This window comes from Conger conger, chromosome 11 (assembly GCF_963514075.1).
Source record: "Conger conger chromosome 11, fConCon1.1, whole genome shotgun sequence".
NCBI lineage: Eukaryota > Metazoa > Chordata > Actinopteri > Anguilliformes > Congridae > Conger > Conger conger.
Genome location: NC_083770.1, coordinates 12435721 through 12451953, shown reverse-complemented (window position 1 = coordinate 12451953; position 16233 = coordinate 12435721). Strand labels below are relative to the sequence as shown.

The 16233-nt window shown below is 45.5% G+C and overlaps 3 protein-coding genes across 3 annotated transcripts; 2 read left to right on the top strand and 1 right to left on the bottom strand.

Moving 5' to 3' along the window:
* Nucleotides 1-725: 725 nt before the first annotated feature.
* LOC133140673 (growth arrest and DNA damage-inducible protein GADD45 gamma-like) lies at nucleotides 726-2043 on the bottom strand. The gene is made up of 3 exons (XM_061260786.1): nucleotides 1717-2043; nucleotides 1393-1600; nucleotides 726-1273 (listed from the first exon to the last, which is right to left on the bottom strand). The coding sequence occupies exons 1-3, from the start codon at nucleotides 1857-1859 to the stop codon at nucleotides 1160-1162; spliced, it is 465 nt and encodes a 154-aa protein (XP_061116770.1). The 5' UTR covers nucleotides 1860-2043; the 3' UTR covers nucleotides 726-1159.
* Nucleotides 2044-5411: 3368 nt separating this feature from the next.
* LOC133140748 (growth arrest and DNA damage-inducible protein GADD45 gamma-like) lies at nucleotides 5412-6540 on the top strand. Its single transcript, XM_061260918.1, has 3 exons — nucleotides 5412-5527; nucleotides 5638-5845; nucleotides 5965-6540. Exons 1-3 carry the CDS (start codon nucleotides 5427-5429, stop codon nucleotides 6076-6078), a joined length of 423 nt encoding a protein of 140 aa, XP_061116902.1. The 5' UTR covers nucleotides 5412-5426; the 3' UTR covers nucleotides 6079-6540.
* A 3613-nt stretch (nucleotides 6541-10153) lies between these two features.
* On the top strand, nucleotides 10154-11941 carry gadd45ga (growth arrest and DNA-damage-inducible, gamma a). The gene is made up of 4 exons (XM_061260341.1): nucleotides 10154-10285; nucleotides 10487-10588; nucleotides 10709-10919; nucleotides 11034-11941. Exons 1-4 carry the CDS (start codon nucleotides 10233-10235, stop codon nucleotides 11145-11147), a joined length of 480 nt encoding a protein of 159 aa, XP_061116325.1. The 5' UTR covers nucleotides 10154-10232; the 3' UTR covers nucleotides 11148-11941.
* Nucleotides 11942-16233: the final 4292 nt, after the last annotated feature.

Here is a 16233-nt window from a genome sequence, read left to right as displayed (position 1 = left end):
AGAAGTGTGTGCGCCTGTGTTTTGTTACTCTCATTCTTGTTCAAAAGTTAATTGCACACTCAATTTGTTCACATACAGCTTCATATCCTAACTTTTACATTCACTTTAGTGTATTTACCCTAAAATAATTTTTGAATGTTTTGTAAATAAGACGCTGTCACTTGCGATTTTAGTGAGGCCATTCAACTCGCAGACAACTGCGAGGCGCATTTCTTTGCGTCTTTGAATTATTACAAAATTCGGCCGGCGAGACAGAAGAGGCCCTTTCGAGAACAATGCAGCCAGCTGGACGGATACCATATGACAGCACCGGCGTGCTCCCCTCCTCCCCTCCCCGTGGTGAACGTGGCAGATGGCAGAGAGTCGCTGGGCGGACATCTGTGTGCTAAAGGGACCCCTTCTGTGTAGGCCCCGAGATGTCACGGGGCATAGCGCCCCCATTGTATTCCTGCCATACACATGCAGATCAGCGGGGTGAGCGGCGTGCTGCAGACGGAGCGAGCAGTCTAGTTGTGATGCAAATGAATTCTAGAGTTTCGGTCACTTATTCAGAAACTTGCAACAGAGCATGATTTGTTGATGCATTGTTCGAAACATTTTTAGTTTGCATGCAATGCATTTCCCTAGCAAAGTGTCTGCTCTGCATCTTATTAGCTTGACCGAATATGAAATGCAATCAATCGTAAAATAAACATTTGAAGCTGCATCAACACATGACACGCATATCAATTTTGAGTTTTTATTGTAGTTCAGCAATCAACAATAAACATTTCAGCAAACCAGATATTTTAAGTAAAAAAAAATATCTTGTCAATAACACTCCAGACTTGTTGCACAACAACTGTCCGACAAGAAAACACGCATCGTGTCTTCAAAGCAGTGTCCCAACGCGACGTTTTCTCCCTTTCACAACAGGAGTAAAACTCGCCACTTTCCCCGCAGTGGTTATACCAGGCCGCATCCGCACAAAGGACGGGGGATTTCCTGGCATGAACCGACCGACCGGGCGACCGCATGGACCCTCTCAGACTGATCCTTGCGCTTCCTGGAACTGGATTCCTCAGGAACATCCAGGGATGTGTGGAATTTGCACCATCCTTGTAGGATGATTATTCCTTCAGGGTAACAGCATCTCCGCGGAGAGTTGTAAAGTCCCAGTTCAGCGCTCAGGGAGAGTGATTTCAGGCACCCAGTCGTTCAGGCTGCGGCTTTCCTCGCAGAACAGGTGCAGCTTCTCCAGAGCTGGGTCCTTCCACGAATCCTCATTTGGGTTCTGTTTCAAAATAAGGGGAGATGACATTAGTATCACTGGCAAAACATGTTATCTAGTTTCTCATTATGTTTTACACTCAGTTGAATAGTCATTATCGAAATCACAGTTGGACTACATACCGTGATCAGAACGCAGTGAGCATCTTCAAGATCGCCGGATTTGTCGCCCAAGATCTCGACAAGTCGCTCCATGTCGTTTACTCTGACGATGCTGATGTCATTGTCGAAGCAGAACGCCTGGATCAGGGTGAAGTGGATCTGCAGAGCGATGTCACACTCGAACTCCTCGTCGGTAGCCAAGACGCAGAAAGAAACGCTGTCTGGATCACTGAAAAATAAATGAAAGAGAACATTAGCGCACTGTTCACGAACACACTCATGCTTTAATCACAAACAGGAATCACGCCATTGGTTGCAGCATGGATTATTGGGAGTAATACTTACACATTCATAACTTTAGCAGACTCGTAGACACCGATGGTAAGGCACTCGTTGTTCTTAGCCGAAACCAAAACTTCTTCCAGTGCCTTCCCGGTGGACTGCACTCTCACGGCGGTCTCTTGAACGAAGACTTCTTCCAGAGTCATGTTGAAATGGAGGATAGAGTTCCAGAGGGTTTTCGTTGTTTGTCGTGAATCCGTAATAGCTCGAAAGCTGAGTGAGTGTGTCCGGCACGGGCTGAGGTTTTATACCCTGCAGCCCGTGGCTGTAATGAATGTCCTGAAATCTGATTGGCCGCCTGAGCGGCGTATTGGTATGCTAATGCTATTGTCACCCTGGCTCGTGGCAGATTGATGAGGTCTCCCTAATGCCCCATCTTTTGTGTGCTGTTACGCACATGCCTTTCTTTCCATCTGATGAAATAATTTTTGATTAACGACCTGCACCACTGTGAAGTTATGCTACTTGACCTAACTCAACATTCGAAATACTTATACCACTTCCAATTGGTTATTCTGTTTTTTACATTTTATTTTATTTTTGTGACTTCATGCAGCACATACCCGGGTTATTTCAGCAAATGGTAACTTTTTAAAGAGTATAACTTGTGCGTGTAGCATTTATACCATTTCTAAACTGCTGTCAGAATATCATTAAAAACCGAATCCACTGAGTTATGATCGGCCCGTATAGCGCCCGGTGCCAGCCCATCCCTTGCAGCAGGTGGGGCTTAGGCCCTCGCTGAAGAAGTTTGGTTGAATGGATTCCATTGTGCTCCGACCCAGTCTGAAATCACAGTTATTATTAGCTCTTCTTTACAAATGCTAATGAGACGCGTGTGCCGTGCACAATCTGCTGGAGAAGAACAAACCGAAAATACAGTTTATAGCCTATATTATGTATATCTATGTACACATTTATTTTGAGCCGTAATTTTGAATAGTCGCTGGTTATTTTGAACCAACGTCCACCAATTGTTAAAATGTTGGTTAATGGAAATATTTGGTCATATAGTAGCCTAACCAAAAAGTCCAGCATAACTACTCTCAAACTCAAATATTTAACTTCTTAATATTAGTTTAAAATATTAGCGCGATTGATTAGAACCAATATAGCCTAAACCTGGGGATATAAGTGCCTACATATGTAGGCTATTTTTAGAATCTGAATAGCTAAAACAACAACAAAATTCGGAGATGTTAGTAATAATATGAGTTGAAGGATAATAGCTAATCTACCATCCCCCATCTTTACGAGTGCCCCTCCTCCAGCAGATGGAGAAGTGTCGCTATGAAGAGGCAGAAACCCCCATAATAGCCCAGACCTCCAGATGCTACTGCGTGCCGGCCCATTGTCCGCGAGCCTATACAAATGTAGAGCAGCGCGTGCCGCGGACGTTACTTCGATAATATTCAAACAGCACAGAAAATAATCGGCCAACGACTTCTGCATTGTGAAGAATTCACTTCAACACACTGAAGGGAGGAGCCGTATGACTCCTCGTTTTAAGTTAGGGTAGGCATGCTCCCGAGCTGCACACAAACAAACACTGCAAATGTCTATAGTAGGCCTATTTAGTAAACAGACCGGCATATCATCGCATAGCCTATGGGACAGAACACATGACCCATGCACCATCTCCCCAAAATAGCTTGTTTACGGTGTACAATAGTTGGAATGCAGTCTGTGATCAAATTCAATGGATTCTTGATAGGCGTGTGCCGCCCTTCTAAAATGTTTATACCAACAGTGCAATTCAAATGAGCACCTGTTTACAACCTCGAATAATGATGACAACATGTGATAAAGATTTCATGTCACAACTGCAGTAGGCTGCAAAGCTGTATAGTATGTATAAATAGTCTGTCCTAGTCAAATTATAATCAATCGCATTCTAAAAAGGAATGTTATGTGCTATTCAAATAAGTGGCTACAGTCAACTTATGAAGATTTAAGATTGCAAATCGTAATCAAGTTCCAGTAGGCCACAAAGCTCTGTATTGTGTAAATTGTCTGCAGGGGTCAAATTATAACCAACAGTCCAACACCTGTACATTTGCTTGATAATAGTTTTCGTGATGTGTGTCGAAACGCTTGTGGCAGCACGTCGCCATGGCAATAATTGGCCGCCCGCACACCTAGAAAGTGCAAACTTGCGATTATATCTTTTTCTTTAAGTGGCGCGTGCTGGTCGATACCAATCTCAGGCACATCTGCGGAGCGAAAAGAGACGGGGTGTTGCCCTACCCCCATTTTAAACAAAATAACCACGACTGACAGGTGGTCGGGGTGCTGTGGAACCAGCCGAGCGAGCAGAACAAGCGCAGGCCGCACTCTGCCCAAACCTGACCGATCTGTACAGATGCAAATGAGCAGCGCGTGTGTTGCATTAATTGTCTGGCAATGTCAAAAAGTTATCTGGAAATATATAGCATAGTGGGATATCAATAAGCCTCAATACCGTTTCAATTCGCATTGCCATATATTGCCCCAGAAAAGCCACGGATATCAACGTGTTAAGTTAAAAAAAGAATATCATACATACTTTTCTATGCAGTGTAAATTATCGTTCTGTGGAATGCCTAATCATGCTTAGATAGCCTATGTAATGCTGATTCGTTTAATACGACACATGTCATTTCTGTGTCTTTTTATCATCATCAATAATCAATTGCATTTCTAAATGCTAAATAATCAATTGCATTTCTGTGTATCTCTGCTCATTAAGCGTCCGCTTTATTTTAAGCCGTGATTGGGTATTGCTAATGAAAGCATACAGGTGCAGTTGTATCTATTTCAGAATTAAAGCAGGGGTGGCGCATGCTGACCTGGGGCCCTACCCCCACTTTGGCAGATGGAGCCGGGAGGCTCAAAAAAAAAGAGGAAAAAAAGTTAGGAGACATTCCAGATGCCACGCGCCGAGGTTGGACCATTGTCCAATAAGGAACCTTTACAAATGCAAAGCAGGAACGCGTGCCATCAACAATCTGCCTGCTAAATTCAACCCTTTGCTTGATTCGAGATTTTAGACAGAGCTATTATATATCGCAGACATAATCACTTTCTCCACTGTAAAATATTTAGTGTTAAATTAACTTCAACAGATTTTATACAAGTCCAAGTGGAATAAAATGTAGGCCTAGTAGGCTACTCTATCAAGGTTGGAACTTCGCCAGAGTTGGGACACTTAACGTTTCACTGTGCCCTTGTATGTAAACCCCAGGTGCACTGCAATAGTATAAGCATAAACATAAATAAATATTGAAAAAACCTCAAGAATAATTTTCAGGAAGGCGAAAAATGGACCATGGAACGTCTAAAAGTTTTCGCATTTTGTCTGGTTTTAGCATTTCACAAAAACAGCATAGGCTACTGGAATAGCATTTCGACGAGAAGTGCGATTAAAACTCTGCCACACTTTTGCCCTTATGTCAAAACATTGGCAAATAAAAGGAGAGAAAAAAGTTTTGATTCTGTCATAATTCTCCGTGACTGTTGGTCTTTCTTCAAAAAACCTCTATGGGCACGCGTCTGACCGGAGGTCACCCATTGTATTCATGGAACCAATCAGCGCAGCCGTTGCAAAACTTCAGTTGGATCCTGAGTATATATAAGCTCTATCCTGAGCTAATGTTTGACACAAAGCTCTGACTTGCTTAGCTTGTCTTCTTGTTTACCTATATCGCTATCCTACATCACTATCCAACGCAAAGATGCAGAGTCCAGGGAAATCTCTGACCGAGGCGCTGGCCTCCGCTCATACCGAGGACCGCCTTACCATTGGCGTTTACGAATCTGCAAAAATTATGAACGAGTAAGTACAGTACACTTAGCTATTAAATGGCATTGGTTATATGCACTGTAATACTTTGCTTAATGATTATATGAGCATACACTAAAATGTTTTTTCTTCAAATCTTTCAGTGATCCAGACAGCGTTTCTTTCTGCGTCTTGGCTACCGACGAGGAGTTCGAGTGTGACATCGCTCTGCAGATCCACTTCACCCTGATCCAGGCGTTCTGCTTCGACAATGACATCAGCATCGTCAGAGTGAACGACATGCAGAGACTTGTCGAGATATTGGGCGACAAAGCCGGCGATCTTGAAGATGCTCACTGCGTTCTTATCACGGTATGTAGTACTACTGTGATTTCGATAATGACTATTCAACTGAGTGTAAAACGTAATGAGAAACTAGATAACATGTTTTGTCAGTGATACTAATGTCATCTCCTCTTATTTTGAAACAGAACCCAAATGAGGATTCGTGGAAGGACCCAGCTCTGGAGAAGCTGCACCTGTTCTGCGAGGAAAGCCGCAGCCTGAACGACTGGGTGCCTGAAATCACTCTCCCTGAGCGCTGAACTGGGACTTTACAACTCTCCGCGGAGATGCTGTTACCCTGAAGGAATAATCATCCTACACTAGACACGGATGGTGCAAATTCCACACATCCCTGGATGTTCCGGAAGAGGGATATCGTTCCAGGAAGCGCGAGGACCCGCCAGAGAGTGTCCTTGCGGTCGCGCGGTGATGTTTATGCCAGAAATTCCCCCGTCCTTTGTACGGATGCGGCCTGGTGAACCACTGCGGCAAGGGAGGCTTCGAGGAAGCTTTGCCCGGAGAAGCAAAGACAGTAGCGTCAACCGAATTTACAGCGCGGCGCTATGTTATAGACTTTATGTTCCATAAAGATGCTATAGCGGTCAAAAGAATGAGCAGAATACCCCAGAGGATTATAATGGACATTTAATGATAAAACAGTCTTCTGAAGTTTACTTTGCAGAGAAAAAGAGACTTGGATCACGTGGGTCAATCGGTTCTGAAATAAGACTTTGACCGATCAGTTAAGTTCTGACTTGCAAGTTGTGTCCGTCTTGTTCGTGAGTGTTGTGAAATAATAAAACCATGAATCATATTATTTGTGTGACAGCGCTTCTCTTAATCTCAAATTATTTGAATCTCCAGTGAGCACAAAAAGGACGACAGTTTTGGGTAATTTTAGAGCAAACAGTAAACATAAATGATACATAAATAAAACACGAGTATTATCACTACAGACCAGCCATCATACTGAATGGAAACTGATTTCTGAACAAGTCTGTTAAAAGTAGAAGCATTTGCAGTACAATCAATAGTCCAACAGTAAATATAGTGCTTTGCTTTGCTGCGTTTTTAATGTGTATACTTTATAACATTGGTCGTGAGCCCAGCCTTAGAAGTTCAAATAAACAGCAAAGTTCTAAGGGAGAATAAGGCTAAAGGCAAGTCATCGCAGGTGCAAAATGATTGGGAATTGCACCTGCGTGTCGTACATTTGAAGTTTTTAAAATGTAATCTCAAACTATTTGAATCTCCAGTGAGCACAAATAGGACGACAGTTTTCGGTAATTTTAGAGCATACAGTATCCATAAATTATACATAAATAAAACACGAGTATTATCACTACAGACCAGCCATCATACTGTAGGGCGGCCTGTAGCGTAGTGGTTAAGGTAAATGACTGGGACGCGCAAGACTTGACTGTGAGGGTTATTGAAGCCTTTTTGGAGGTTATTGTGAAAACCTCTTTCAAAGCAAACCTTTTTTTTTTCTTACATTTTGTTCACACCTCCACAAACAATTTGAGACTATAGAAATAAACAACATAAAATGAAAAATATGAATAATTAAGAAAATCTTTCCAGGACAGGAAAGAACCAGATGCTTTGTGTCACTTCTGGTAAATGACTGGCACACGCAAGGTCGGTGGTTCTAATCCCAGTGTAGCCACAATAAGATCCGCACAGCCGTTGGGCCCTTGAGCAAGGCCCTCAACCCTGCATTGCTCCAGGGGAGGATTGTCTCCTGCTTAGTCTAATCAACTGTACGTCGCTCTGGATAAGAGCGTCTGCCAAATGCCAATAATATAATGAATGGAAACTGATTTCTGAACAAGTCTGTTAAAAGTCTCACGTTTATTAGTACTTTCACCACTAGATGGCAGTCCTTACAACTAAATGCATTACATCCGGAATACTGGAGGCTACTGGAGGCTACTGGTTTATATTCTTCGCATGATGATCGATATAAACCAGGGACAGCAGGTGAAAGTCCATTAAAACACACAATCTTCCTTGTATGTCTTGCGCTTGAAAACACTATTTTTGTTCTTTAGTAGAGGAACTTTGCCAGGCACATACAATTTTATCTTCAGAAATGACTGTTTATCAACTGGTGCGTGGGGACAATTGAAATGCTTGCTCAACTATATGCACACCTCAGAGCACTGATATGAAACAGAAAGGCGAATGATACTTTCTGCAAGAAATCTTTCATGAAATTTAACTCAGGGATGTGTAGCTTGGCAGCTACAGGATTTCAATTGGGTTTCCATTGTTTTTCACTGAGTCGGCACTTTGAATCAGCACAATTGATCAATAAAAGCAGTTAACACACACGTTACTCACCTCACCTGGTTTCAGTAGGTTGATCATATTAAGGCATGAAAGAGAATACATGAGCCGGGCCCACTACTGTCCTCTCATATGAAATGTGACACGCATGCACTCACATAAATAAAGGTATGGGAAATGTACAAATGTTTGTTGCCGCGGCTGCACCACAGATTCATAAAGTTGTACTCCAAGGCAATAATAATGTGTACCTTTTGCGATATTTGATCCTTCAAGAACAAAACTGTACCTCCACTGTCACTTTATATCTGAGAGTGCATCCATTGCTGTGGTAATTCTGATTGTGTAAGGTTACATGACCGGAAAGTGAATTGCTAGCGCTACCTGACAAATATATGTGTGGGTCAAGATGCTATTTGCACCATTAGCCTTGTTTGTGGACAATTCGCTGCAGTGTGCCGATGTCTCCTTTTCTATCGGAGTCCACCTGTGAAATTGTTGACTGTGTAAACAGTATCTTCACGGAGAGGGACGCTTCGGGAGGGCATGGGGCTGGGCTGATGGTTTGCCAGGCACCGACAGCAGGAGACCGTTCCGCTCTGAGCGACCACAATGGCCGGGTCTCGGCCGAAACCACCATCAAGTTGTCTCATCATGACTCACTTTCACGCCATCATCATCTATTTGGGGTAAAGGTCGTGTTCGCTGAACACCAGCAGAGGGCGCTCTCGCTTCTGTTTTCTTGCAAGTTTGGGATTAGTAACCCACATTTCATCACCCTCCAGAGAAGAATGTTAACAAACAAATCATAACTTTCATGCACTGAAAAGCACGTAATATGCACATGTGGAATATTATAAGAAGGATAAATAGCACTTTTAAAGCCAGAACATTTTGCTTCAACGGCCATTGAAGACATCGAGGAAAGTAGAAAACGGGTTTTATAAGAACAATCAGCTTCATAGATCTCACACAATCACTGACCTTTCTTGGAATATGCTCTAATGATTAACCTGCTTCTACTATAAATAGCAAATTGAAGCTTTCTCATTCAGTGCAGCCACATTAATGCTGCTTAATGTTACATTGCAGAAGCTATGGTGGTAACAAAATACTGACACAATTCGAACCGCATCGGGCGAATTATATTGTTCGCACTGGGGGAACAACAAAAGAAGTATTTTAGACACGTGCCACTGTGGACGTGCGCGCAGCTGTTTCTGAAAGAAGGGGGTAAAAAGTAATCGCAAGATCTAGGAGAGGCTGGAAGCCTGAACGAACAGTGGCCAACCCCCACCTCGCAGCGCAAGCGGCAGGTGGAACACGGGCAACTATTGTGACTGAACCCGAGTGTCCTGGGCGTAAATCGCCACACGCCAAAGTCTGGCAATTATACGGGGCCCCTTTACACATGCAAATCAGCGACGCGTGCTCTGCCCAACCTGCTGAATTTTACTTTATTTCTGCAGACAAACTCACAAAAAAAGTAACAGTAAGAGCAAAAAAAAACCAAAAAAAAAAACGATATTAAGCAAAGTTTTAAATACTAACAGCTAAAACAACAACTAAGGAATGCAGTGCAATCAATAGTCCAACAGTAAATATAGTGCTTTGCTTTGCTGCGTTTTTAATGTGTATACTTTATAACATTGGTCGTGAGCCAAGCCTTAGAAGTTTAAATAAACAGCGAAGTTCTAAGGGAGAATAAGGCTAAAGCCAAGTCATCGCAGGTGCAAAATGATTGGGAATAGCACCCGCGTGTCGTACATTTGAAGTTTTTTGTGTTGTTGGTAAATCTCTTTGATGCAATTACTAAAGGCTGCAAGCCAGGCTCTGCCCGGTAACCATGATGACAAAGAGAACGCTCGAGGTTCCGCCCCCACGTGGGGCGCTGACACGCGCCGCTGTAATTACTAGGGGCGATATTTGCATTCGTTTGTGTCCTCTGAGCCAATCAGCTGCGGCAAGCGCGGAACACCCAGCCCACTGCCGAGAAATACTGATCCAGGATTATAAAAGCAGTGACAGCACTGTAGAGCCCCACAAACGAACTGTAGCTACTGTAGAGAAACGAACTGAACTCAGCCGTATCTCCGTTCCCGACAATAACTGGATATTAATTATGACTCTGGAAGAACTTCGTGGACAGGAAAGCACAACCGAAGCCAGTGACAGGTAAATACAGCTCCTCAGTTTTATGAATGCATGTTTGCTTAGAAACAAATTGTTTGACAAATATAATGTTTCTCAAATGCCGTTCACCGGCACGAATCTCAGCTTGGACAGTTTAGCCTATGTAATTTACTGAGACGTGTAGTAGCTGCAACTGTGGCGCAACATTATTTGTGACGCATTTCCCCATCTTATTGCTTTCAGAATGCAGTGTGCTGGCAGTGCCCTCGAGGAGCTTTTGGTCTCCGCAAAGAAGCAGGACTGCCTGACAGTTGGCGTCTACGAATCTGCAAAAGTCATGAATGTGTAAGTACGAATCTCTGAATGCGCTGTATTTTCATGCACGTGCTCGCCGTCTGTCAAATTTTTTATTTTATTTTTTAAAAAGAGAACCGCCACTAAATCCTTATGCGTTTTCTTCTGCAGTGATCCCGACAGCGTGGCTTTCTGCGTGCTGGCCACGGACGAGGAGTACGAGTGCGACATCGCTCTGCAGATCCACTTCACGCTCATCCAGGCGTTCTGCTTCGAGAACGACATCAACGTGGTCAGGGTGAACGACATCGAGCGCCTGGCCGACATCCTCGGCAAAGAGGAGTCCGGTGAACCGAAGGACGCTCACTGCATACTAGTCACGGTGCGTACAGTCTCTCTGTTTCACTTCCTCATTCCGGTCCGATGCTTGTTCTTTAGCGTACGCTACTGGCCCACTCTGATGCTAATCGCTGTTCTTTGCGTCTGCCGTTTACAGAGCTCCGACGAGGACTCGTGGAAAGGCTCCGCTCTGGATAAGCTGAGCGTGTTCTGCGAGGAGAGCCGCAGCGTGTACGACTGGGTGCCCGCCATCACCCTGCCCGAGCGATGAACAGGGGCACTGGAGGTGGTGATGAAGATGATGATTGCTCTGATAAAGATGGCGATGGTGAACCCGCTCTGAGTGTGACGCCATCCCACCGGGACGGGTGGACGACCCTCCGGCAAACTCCCGGAAATCTGTGGGGGGATTATCCTTGCAGGAGGGATCGGATGGACCGCAGATTGGCCCGGAAAGTTCTGGAAGGGATGTTGGACTTTGGTGCAGCAGAAGTCCATGCTCATGCCCCTGTATCCCCGTCCCCCAAAAGACTGAACTGGGGGTGTAAGAGGGAGGGGAGGGGGGGGGGGGGGTCCCCTGGTGACAATTGAGGAAAGTGACTCTTGGACTATCGAAACTGGATTGTGGATGTTGCTTTTGGGGGGCGAAACTGAAACTTGATTTGCAAAGGAGAAACTGCAAGATGAGTCTTGTGAAGGGGGGCGAGAAAGAGAGGGGGAGGAAAAAGATACAAATGACTTTGAAGGGCAAAGACTATGAACTTTGATGCAGCTGTGCAAACGCTCGTGCAGAGCTTTTTTTTGTACGTGACTTCAAACAAACTGTTTTTCTACACGTGGAGCCGACTGAAGCGCTGGATGAACTCTGTAGCGGCTTACTGTTCTGCAGCGGCACGTGGACTTCACAGACCTTTGATTCACTACCCGCTGCTCAGTCACACACACACACACACACACACACACACACACTTCTTATGCAAGCTGCCCTGTCTCATTGTGTTCGGCCTGTACTGAAACTGTACACTGACCTCATTATGTGCTTGGTAATAAATATTTGAAACGTTATCCCTGAGTCATGCACTGTGGGTGTTATTTCGCTGCACTGTCATTGTTCCGCTGGTAAGCAGCGATTTCTCCACACTTTCTCACTTTCTTCCAGGAATAATACCAGGGTGTGGGTGGCTTGGGGAGAGAGGAGAGGGAGGGAGAGAGGGAGAGGGAGGTGACACCAGACTGGCAGAGGAGGGTTGGCACACGAGGTCTCTCGCCACCTCGCGGGCGGGGGCGGGTCATGGCGGGGACGGTTACCGGGCAACAGTGGAGTGGCGGTGCGCGGCGGGCCGGCAGGGCAGCGCTGCTTTGGAGCCCGGGTGCCAGATGCCCCGCCAGACAGCCTGCCTGGCCGTGAGGGCGAGGGAGGGAGGGAGGGAGAGGGGGGCAAGGCCTAATGCAGGGCGGTTATGGGAAGGGGCTGTCAGGAGTGAACATAGGGGTTTTTTTGTGGTCAGGAGCTCAGTTTGTGGGCCATTTTGCGCCCCTTGTAGCATTCTATGTCCTGCACCCCTGTCACATGGGTGTGTGTGTGTGTGCGTGTGTGTGTGTGTGTGGAGGGGGTGTCGTTATCAGTGGGAGCACATTCACTGTGTCTCTAAAACGCAAACAGCAGCTGAGCCATGCATGTGTGTGTGTGTGCGTGTGTGTGCGTGTGTGTGTGTGTGTGTGTGTGTGTGTGGAGGGGGTGTCGTTATCAGTGGGAGCACATTCACTGTGTCTCTAAAACGCAAACAGCAGCCGAGCCATGCATGTGTGTGTGTGTGTGTGTGCGCACGTGTGTGTGGGGGGGATGGGTGTCAGGTGTTTACCTACATGAAATACTCTCTCAAGTACCTCTTAACCACTTTCTTCACAGAGCAAGAGTCTTTCAGGAAATGTGTCACTCATAACTGACCTACTAGCCGAGCGGTGCATCTCTCTCTCTCTCTCTTCTTCCTTTCCCCTATCATACGCACTCATACACACACACGCACACACACACACCTGCTACTTTAACCACAGCCACGGCTTCTGGTAAGCGAACATGCCTGTCAGAATTCAACTGAACTCTGGCGGGCAACTCCCTTAAACGCTCTCTCTCTCTCTCTCTCTCTCTCCGAAGAAATTGCGCACCCATTCACACGCACCTGTCAGATGCACTTTAAAAGCTCAGATACCGGGGAGAAAAAAGAGAAAAGAACAGCTGTGAGGAAGAAAAGGAGATGGCGCTTGTGTGCCGCAGATACAGTAACTCCCAAAATGTTTTATTAGTCACAATGAACAAGCTGAACCATACTCCCACCGCCAACAACACCCTCGGCTCCTATCTAACAGGTGACACCGGCGTACCGAATTTACACGTCGGTGAATCACGACAGAGGTGTTTTAAAGAAATCAAAGCCGCTGCGTTAGTGGGAACAGGAGATGAAGGGAATCTACAGAAGGTCAGAGCCGAGGTAGTTCCCCACTGCTGGCAGCGACTCACAGGAAAAACGCAGAGCGTTTCTCACCCTGGAGAACAGGCTTGTCATGTCCTGCAGTATCCAGCACCAGCAAGTCATTTAACCCTCGTGTTGTCTTAAGGGTCAGAAATGACCCACCGCCGTGTTTAACAGCAGAGAAAAAAAACCCCTAAATTATCTTTTTTCAACTTTGAAATTTGATGACAACGTTCGTGATGAGTGACAGAGGTTCTTTCTTCATGCAATATAGATTTGGGGTTTAAAATTCAATTAAGCTGCTTTATTTTAGGGGATTAGTGAAGGCGGGTCATTTTTTACCCTTTGGATAAGGGGAGTATACAGAATGTTAAAGACTACACAAGGGTTAATACATCAAGGAAAAAAAGTTTGTGCTTTCTATTGACGGCCCTTCATAAGAGCTGCATAACTGCTTCATGAGCTCGACATGGCATTGCATTTCATCGGCGCTTATGAACGATTGTGTCAATAACTGCAAATAGGCGTATGGTTTATGTCTCGTCACCACTGATGCAAGGAATGGCTTTACCTGGACATACTATGTCACACAGCTAATATCAATTTGTCAGTATTCACATAGGCCTTTATGTACGTCTGTGTAGTGCTTATAACAGTGCTTATAACAATGAAAACTGTGAAGATATTGGTTCCAAAAATCACAGAAGGAATAGTCAGGACTACACGAGCAGGATGGAGACGGTCACCTGGCCCTAGAGAGCCAGAGCACGGGGTTTTCCGCCTTAACACGAGCGGCCATCTTAAAACTGAGAGAGCAGGTGAGATGCATTACATGTAATGTGCTGTTTTAATCAATTGCTGAGCAACAACAAAAACCAGCACAGCAAGCGAACCTAACGACCCTAACAACCAGGGACGATCACTGCTGATATTGTTTCCACTGAATGATCAGTAACGCCTCTTTTAAAAATTCCATCTGTTACAGAATGTTCCCCTTTCGCACACTCCTTCCGCGTGGTAAAAACGAACCGTTTCTCCTCAAAGCACAGCCTGTCCTCTCTCTTCCCTCCCGTGTGGTACAATGTGTCGTTACGGATTCTGAACTCCTCGCTCGCTTATGGAAACCGGGAGACAATGAACAGCCACGGACCCGCAAGGCTTGACCCATTTCTGCCAGACGGTTAAAAACACTCTCCGTCCCGCGTGCCCGGTCCGTTAAAAATACCAAACATCGCCGCGAATACGCGTCTGTGTGCCACTGATCTGAAATCCCACTGGCAGAAACCACTTACATCAACCCTCGTCTATTTAAAGTATCCGAGCAAGCGAATATTCCCTCACTTGCCCCCTTGAGCGGAATTAGCAACACTCCGCGAGCGCTTCAGGCTGCAGCATAAGGCTCCGGGCTGTTGGCCGTTTCCACAGCTACGCGTCTCCGCGGAGTTCACCTGAGTTGGTTCGGAGGGTTGGGCGAGGACGGCAGACAGCAGGGAAGTCCAGAGCGTGAGACTTATTTTAAAATGTAGACTACATTTCCCATAAGATCCCCCCAACTGAGGAACATTCCCAGTCCCAACAATGTTGCACAAGTGTGCGACTGAGGCCTTTGTTAATAAAGCATCTCACAGCTGGAATGCTGATCTAGGATCAGGGCTGCCATTTTGGCTCAAAGTGGATAAAGTTAGAATATCGAGACAGTTATATTAATTTGTAAAGCACTTTTTACAACAAAAATGTAGCTTTGCATAAACCCCTGGCATGAGACTCCCTCTGAGCAAGCATACGGCAACAGTGGCTGGAAAAACTCCCTGACTAACAGGAAGAAACTGCTTCTGTTCTGCTTCTTTAGATCTGCTTCTGGCCAACACAGGGCAGACAAAGAGTTAAACAAACGAGTGAATGTTTACAGAGCACACAGAGATGAGCCATGCAATCCTGAGATGGTTTATGCATGTGGTCCTGAGTCGCGATTTCTTCTGTTAATTCATAATGCATTTTCAGTGTCATTTAAACATCTTCATGTGCCAGGCATTCTCACCCAGAACATTTTTTTAAAATGCTGCAGTCCACTTATGCTGAAGCAGTTTGAATTCAATCCTTTTGAAGGTACAGTGGCAAAGCCTCGTCTAGGAATCAAACTTGCAACCCGCTTCCGGAACAATGATCCTTAGCCGTCACCTGATAATGCGTGTAAATAATTAAGTGGCGGTGACCTGATGATTTCACAGCGGGGAATCTCCATGCTGAGGGGTGTTTGTCTGCTAACTTAATTAACCTGCTTCTGCCAACCGCTGTGGCAATCGGCATGAACATAACGGAGATTGACGAGGTCCCCCTTTTAACCACAATAAGATCTACACAGCCGTTGGGCCCTTGAGCTGGGCCCTTAACCCTGCATTGGTTAGTCTATTAAACTGAATGTCGCTCTGGATAAGAGCGTCTGCCAAATGCCATTAATTTAATGTAATGTAACTTGATGGACGGATACTGGTGGCGGAAAACATGCACAGGTTTTGCATTAAAAGAAAAGAAAAAATCAACATGCTGGAAAATTTTCTGCGCACAGGACCCTGCTCGACGTTTCGGCAGCAACACCCACGGCCACAGCTTCCTCCCAGCGCTCAGACCACGGGACCGCTGGACCGTGACGTCACAGTCCGAGAAACGGCCGGGGGAAGAGAGAGAGAGAGAGAGAGGGAGAGAGAGAGACAAAGAGAGAGAGTGAGAGAGACAGAGAGAGAGTGACAGAGAGAGAGAGACAGAGAGACAGAGAGTGAGAGAGAGAGACAGAGGGAGAGAGAGAGAGAGAGACAGAGAGACAGAGAGTGAGAGAGAGAGACAGAGGGAGAGAGAGAGAGAGAGAGAGAGAGACAGAGAGAGAGAGAC

What these genes read in the sequence shown, in the direction of transcription:
- gadd45ga (XM_061260341.1), top strand. Translation starts at nt 10,233, where the DNA reads ATGACTCTGGAAGAACTTCGTGGACAGGAAAGCACAACCGAAGCCAGT. An exon ending in ACAACCGAAGCCAGTGACAG is followed by an intron (nt 10,286 to 10,486) that starts GTAAATACAGCT and finishes TATTGCTTTCAG; the next exon opens with AATGCAGTGTGCTGGCAGTG. An exon ending in TCTGCAAAAGTCATGAATGT is followed by an intron (nt 10,589 to 10,708) that starts GTAAGTACGAAT and finishes TTTCTTCTGCAG; the next exon opens with TGATCCCGACAGCGTGGCTT.
- LOC133140673 (XM_061260786.1), bottom strand. Translation starts at nt 1,859, where the DNA reads ATGACTCTGGAAGAAGTCTTCGTTCAAGAGACCGCCGTGAGAGTGCAG. An exon ending in TCTGCTAAAGTTATGAATGT is followed by an intron (nt 1,601 to 1,716) that starts GTAAGTATTACT and finishes TTTATTTTTCAG; the next exon opens with TGATCCAGACAGCGTTTCTT. An exon ending in CTCACTGCGTTCTGATCACG is followed by an intron (nt 1,274 to 1,392) that starts GTATGTAGTCCA and finishes ATTTTGAAACAG; the next exon opens with AACCCAAATGAGGATTCGTG.
- LOC133140748 (XM_061260918.1), top strand. Translation starts at nt 5,427, where the DNA reads ATGCAGAGTCCAGGGAAATCTCTGACCGAGGCGCTGGCCTCCGCTCAT. An exon ending in TCTGCAAAAATTATGAACGA is followed by an intron (nt 5,528 to 5,637) that starts GTAAGTACAGTA and finishes CAAATCTTTCAG; the next exon opens with TGATCCAGACAGCGTTTCTT. An exon ending in CTCACTGCGTTCTTATCACG is followed by an intron (nt 5,846 to 5,964) that starts GTATGTAGTACT and finishes ATTTTGAAACAG; the next exon opens with AACCCAAATGAGGATTCGTG.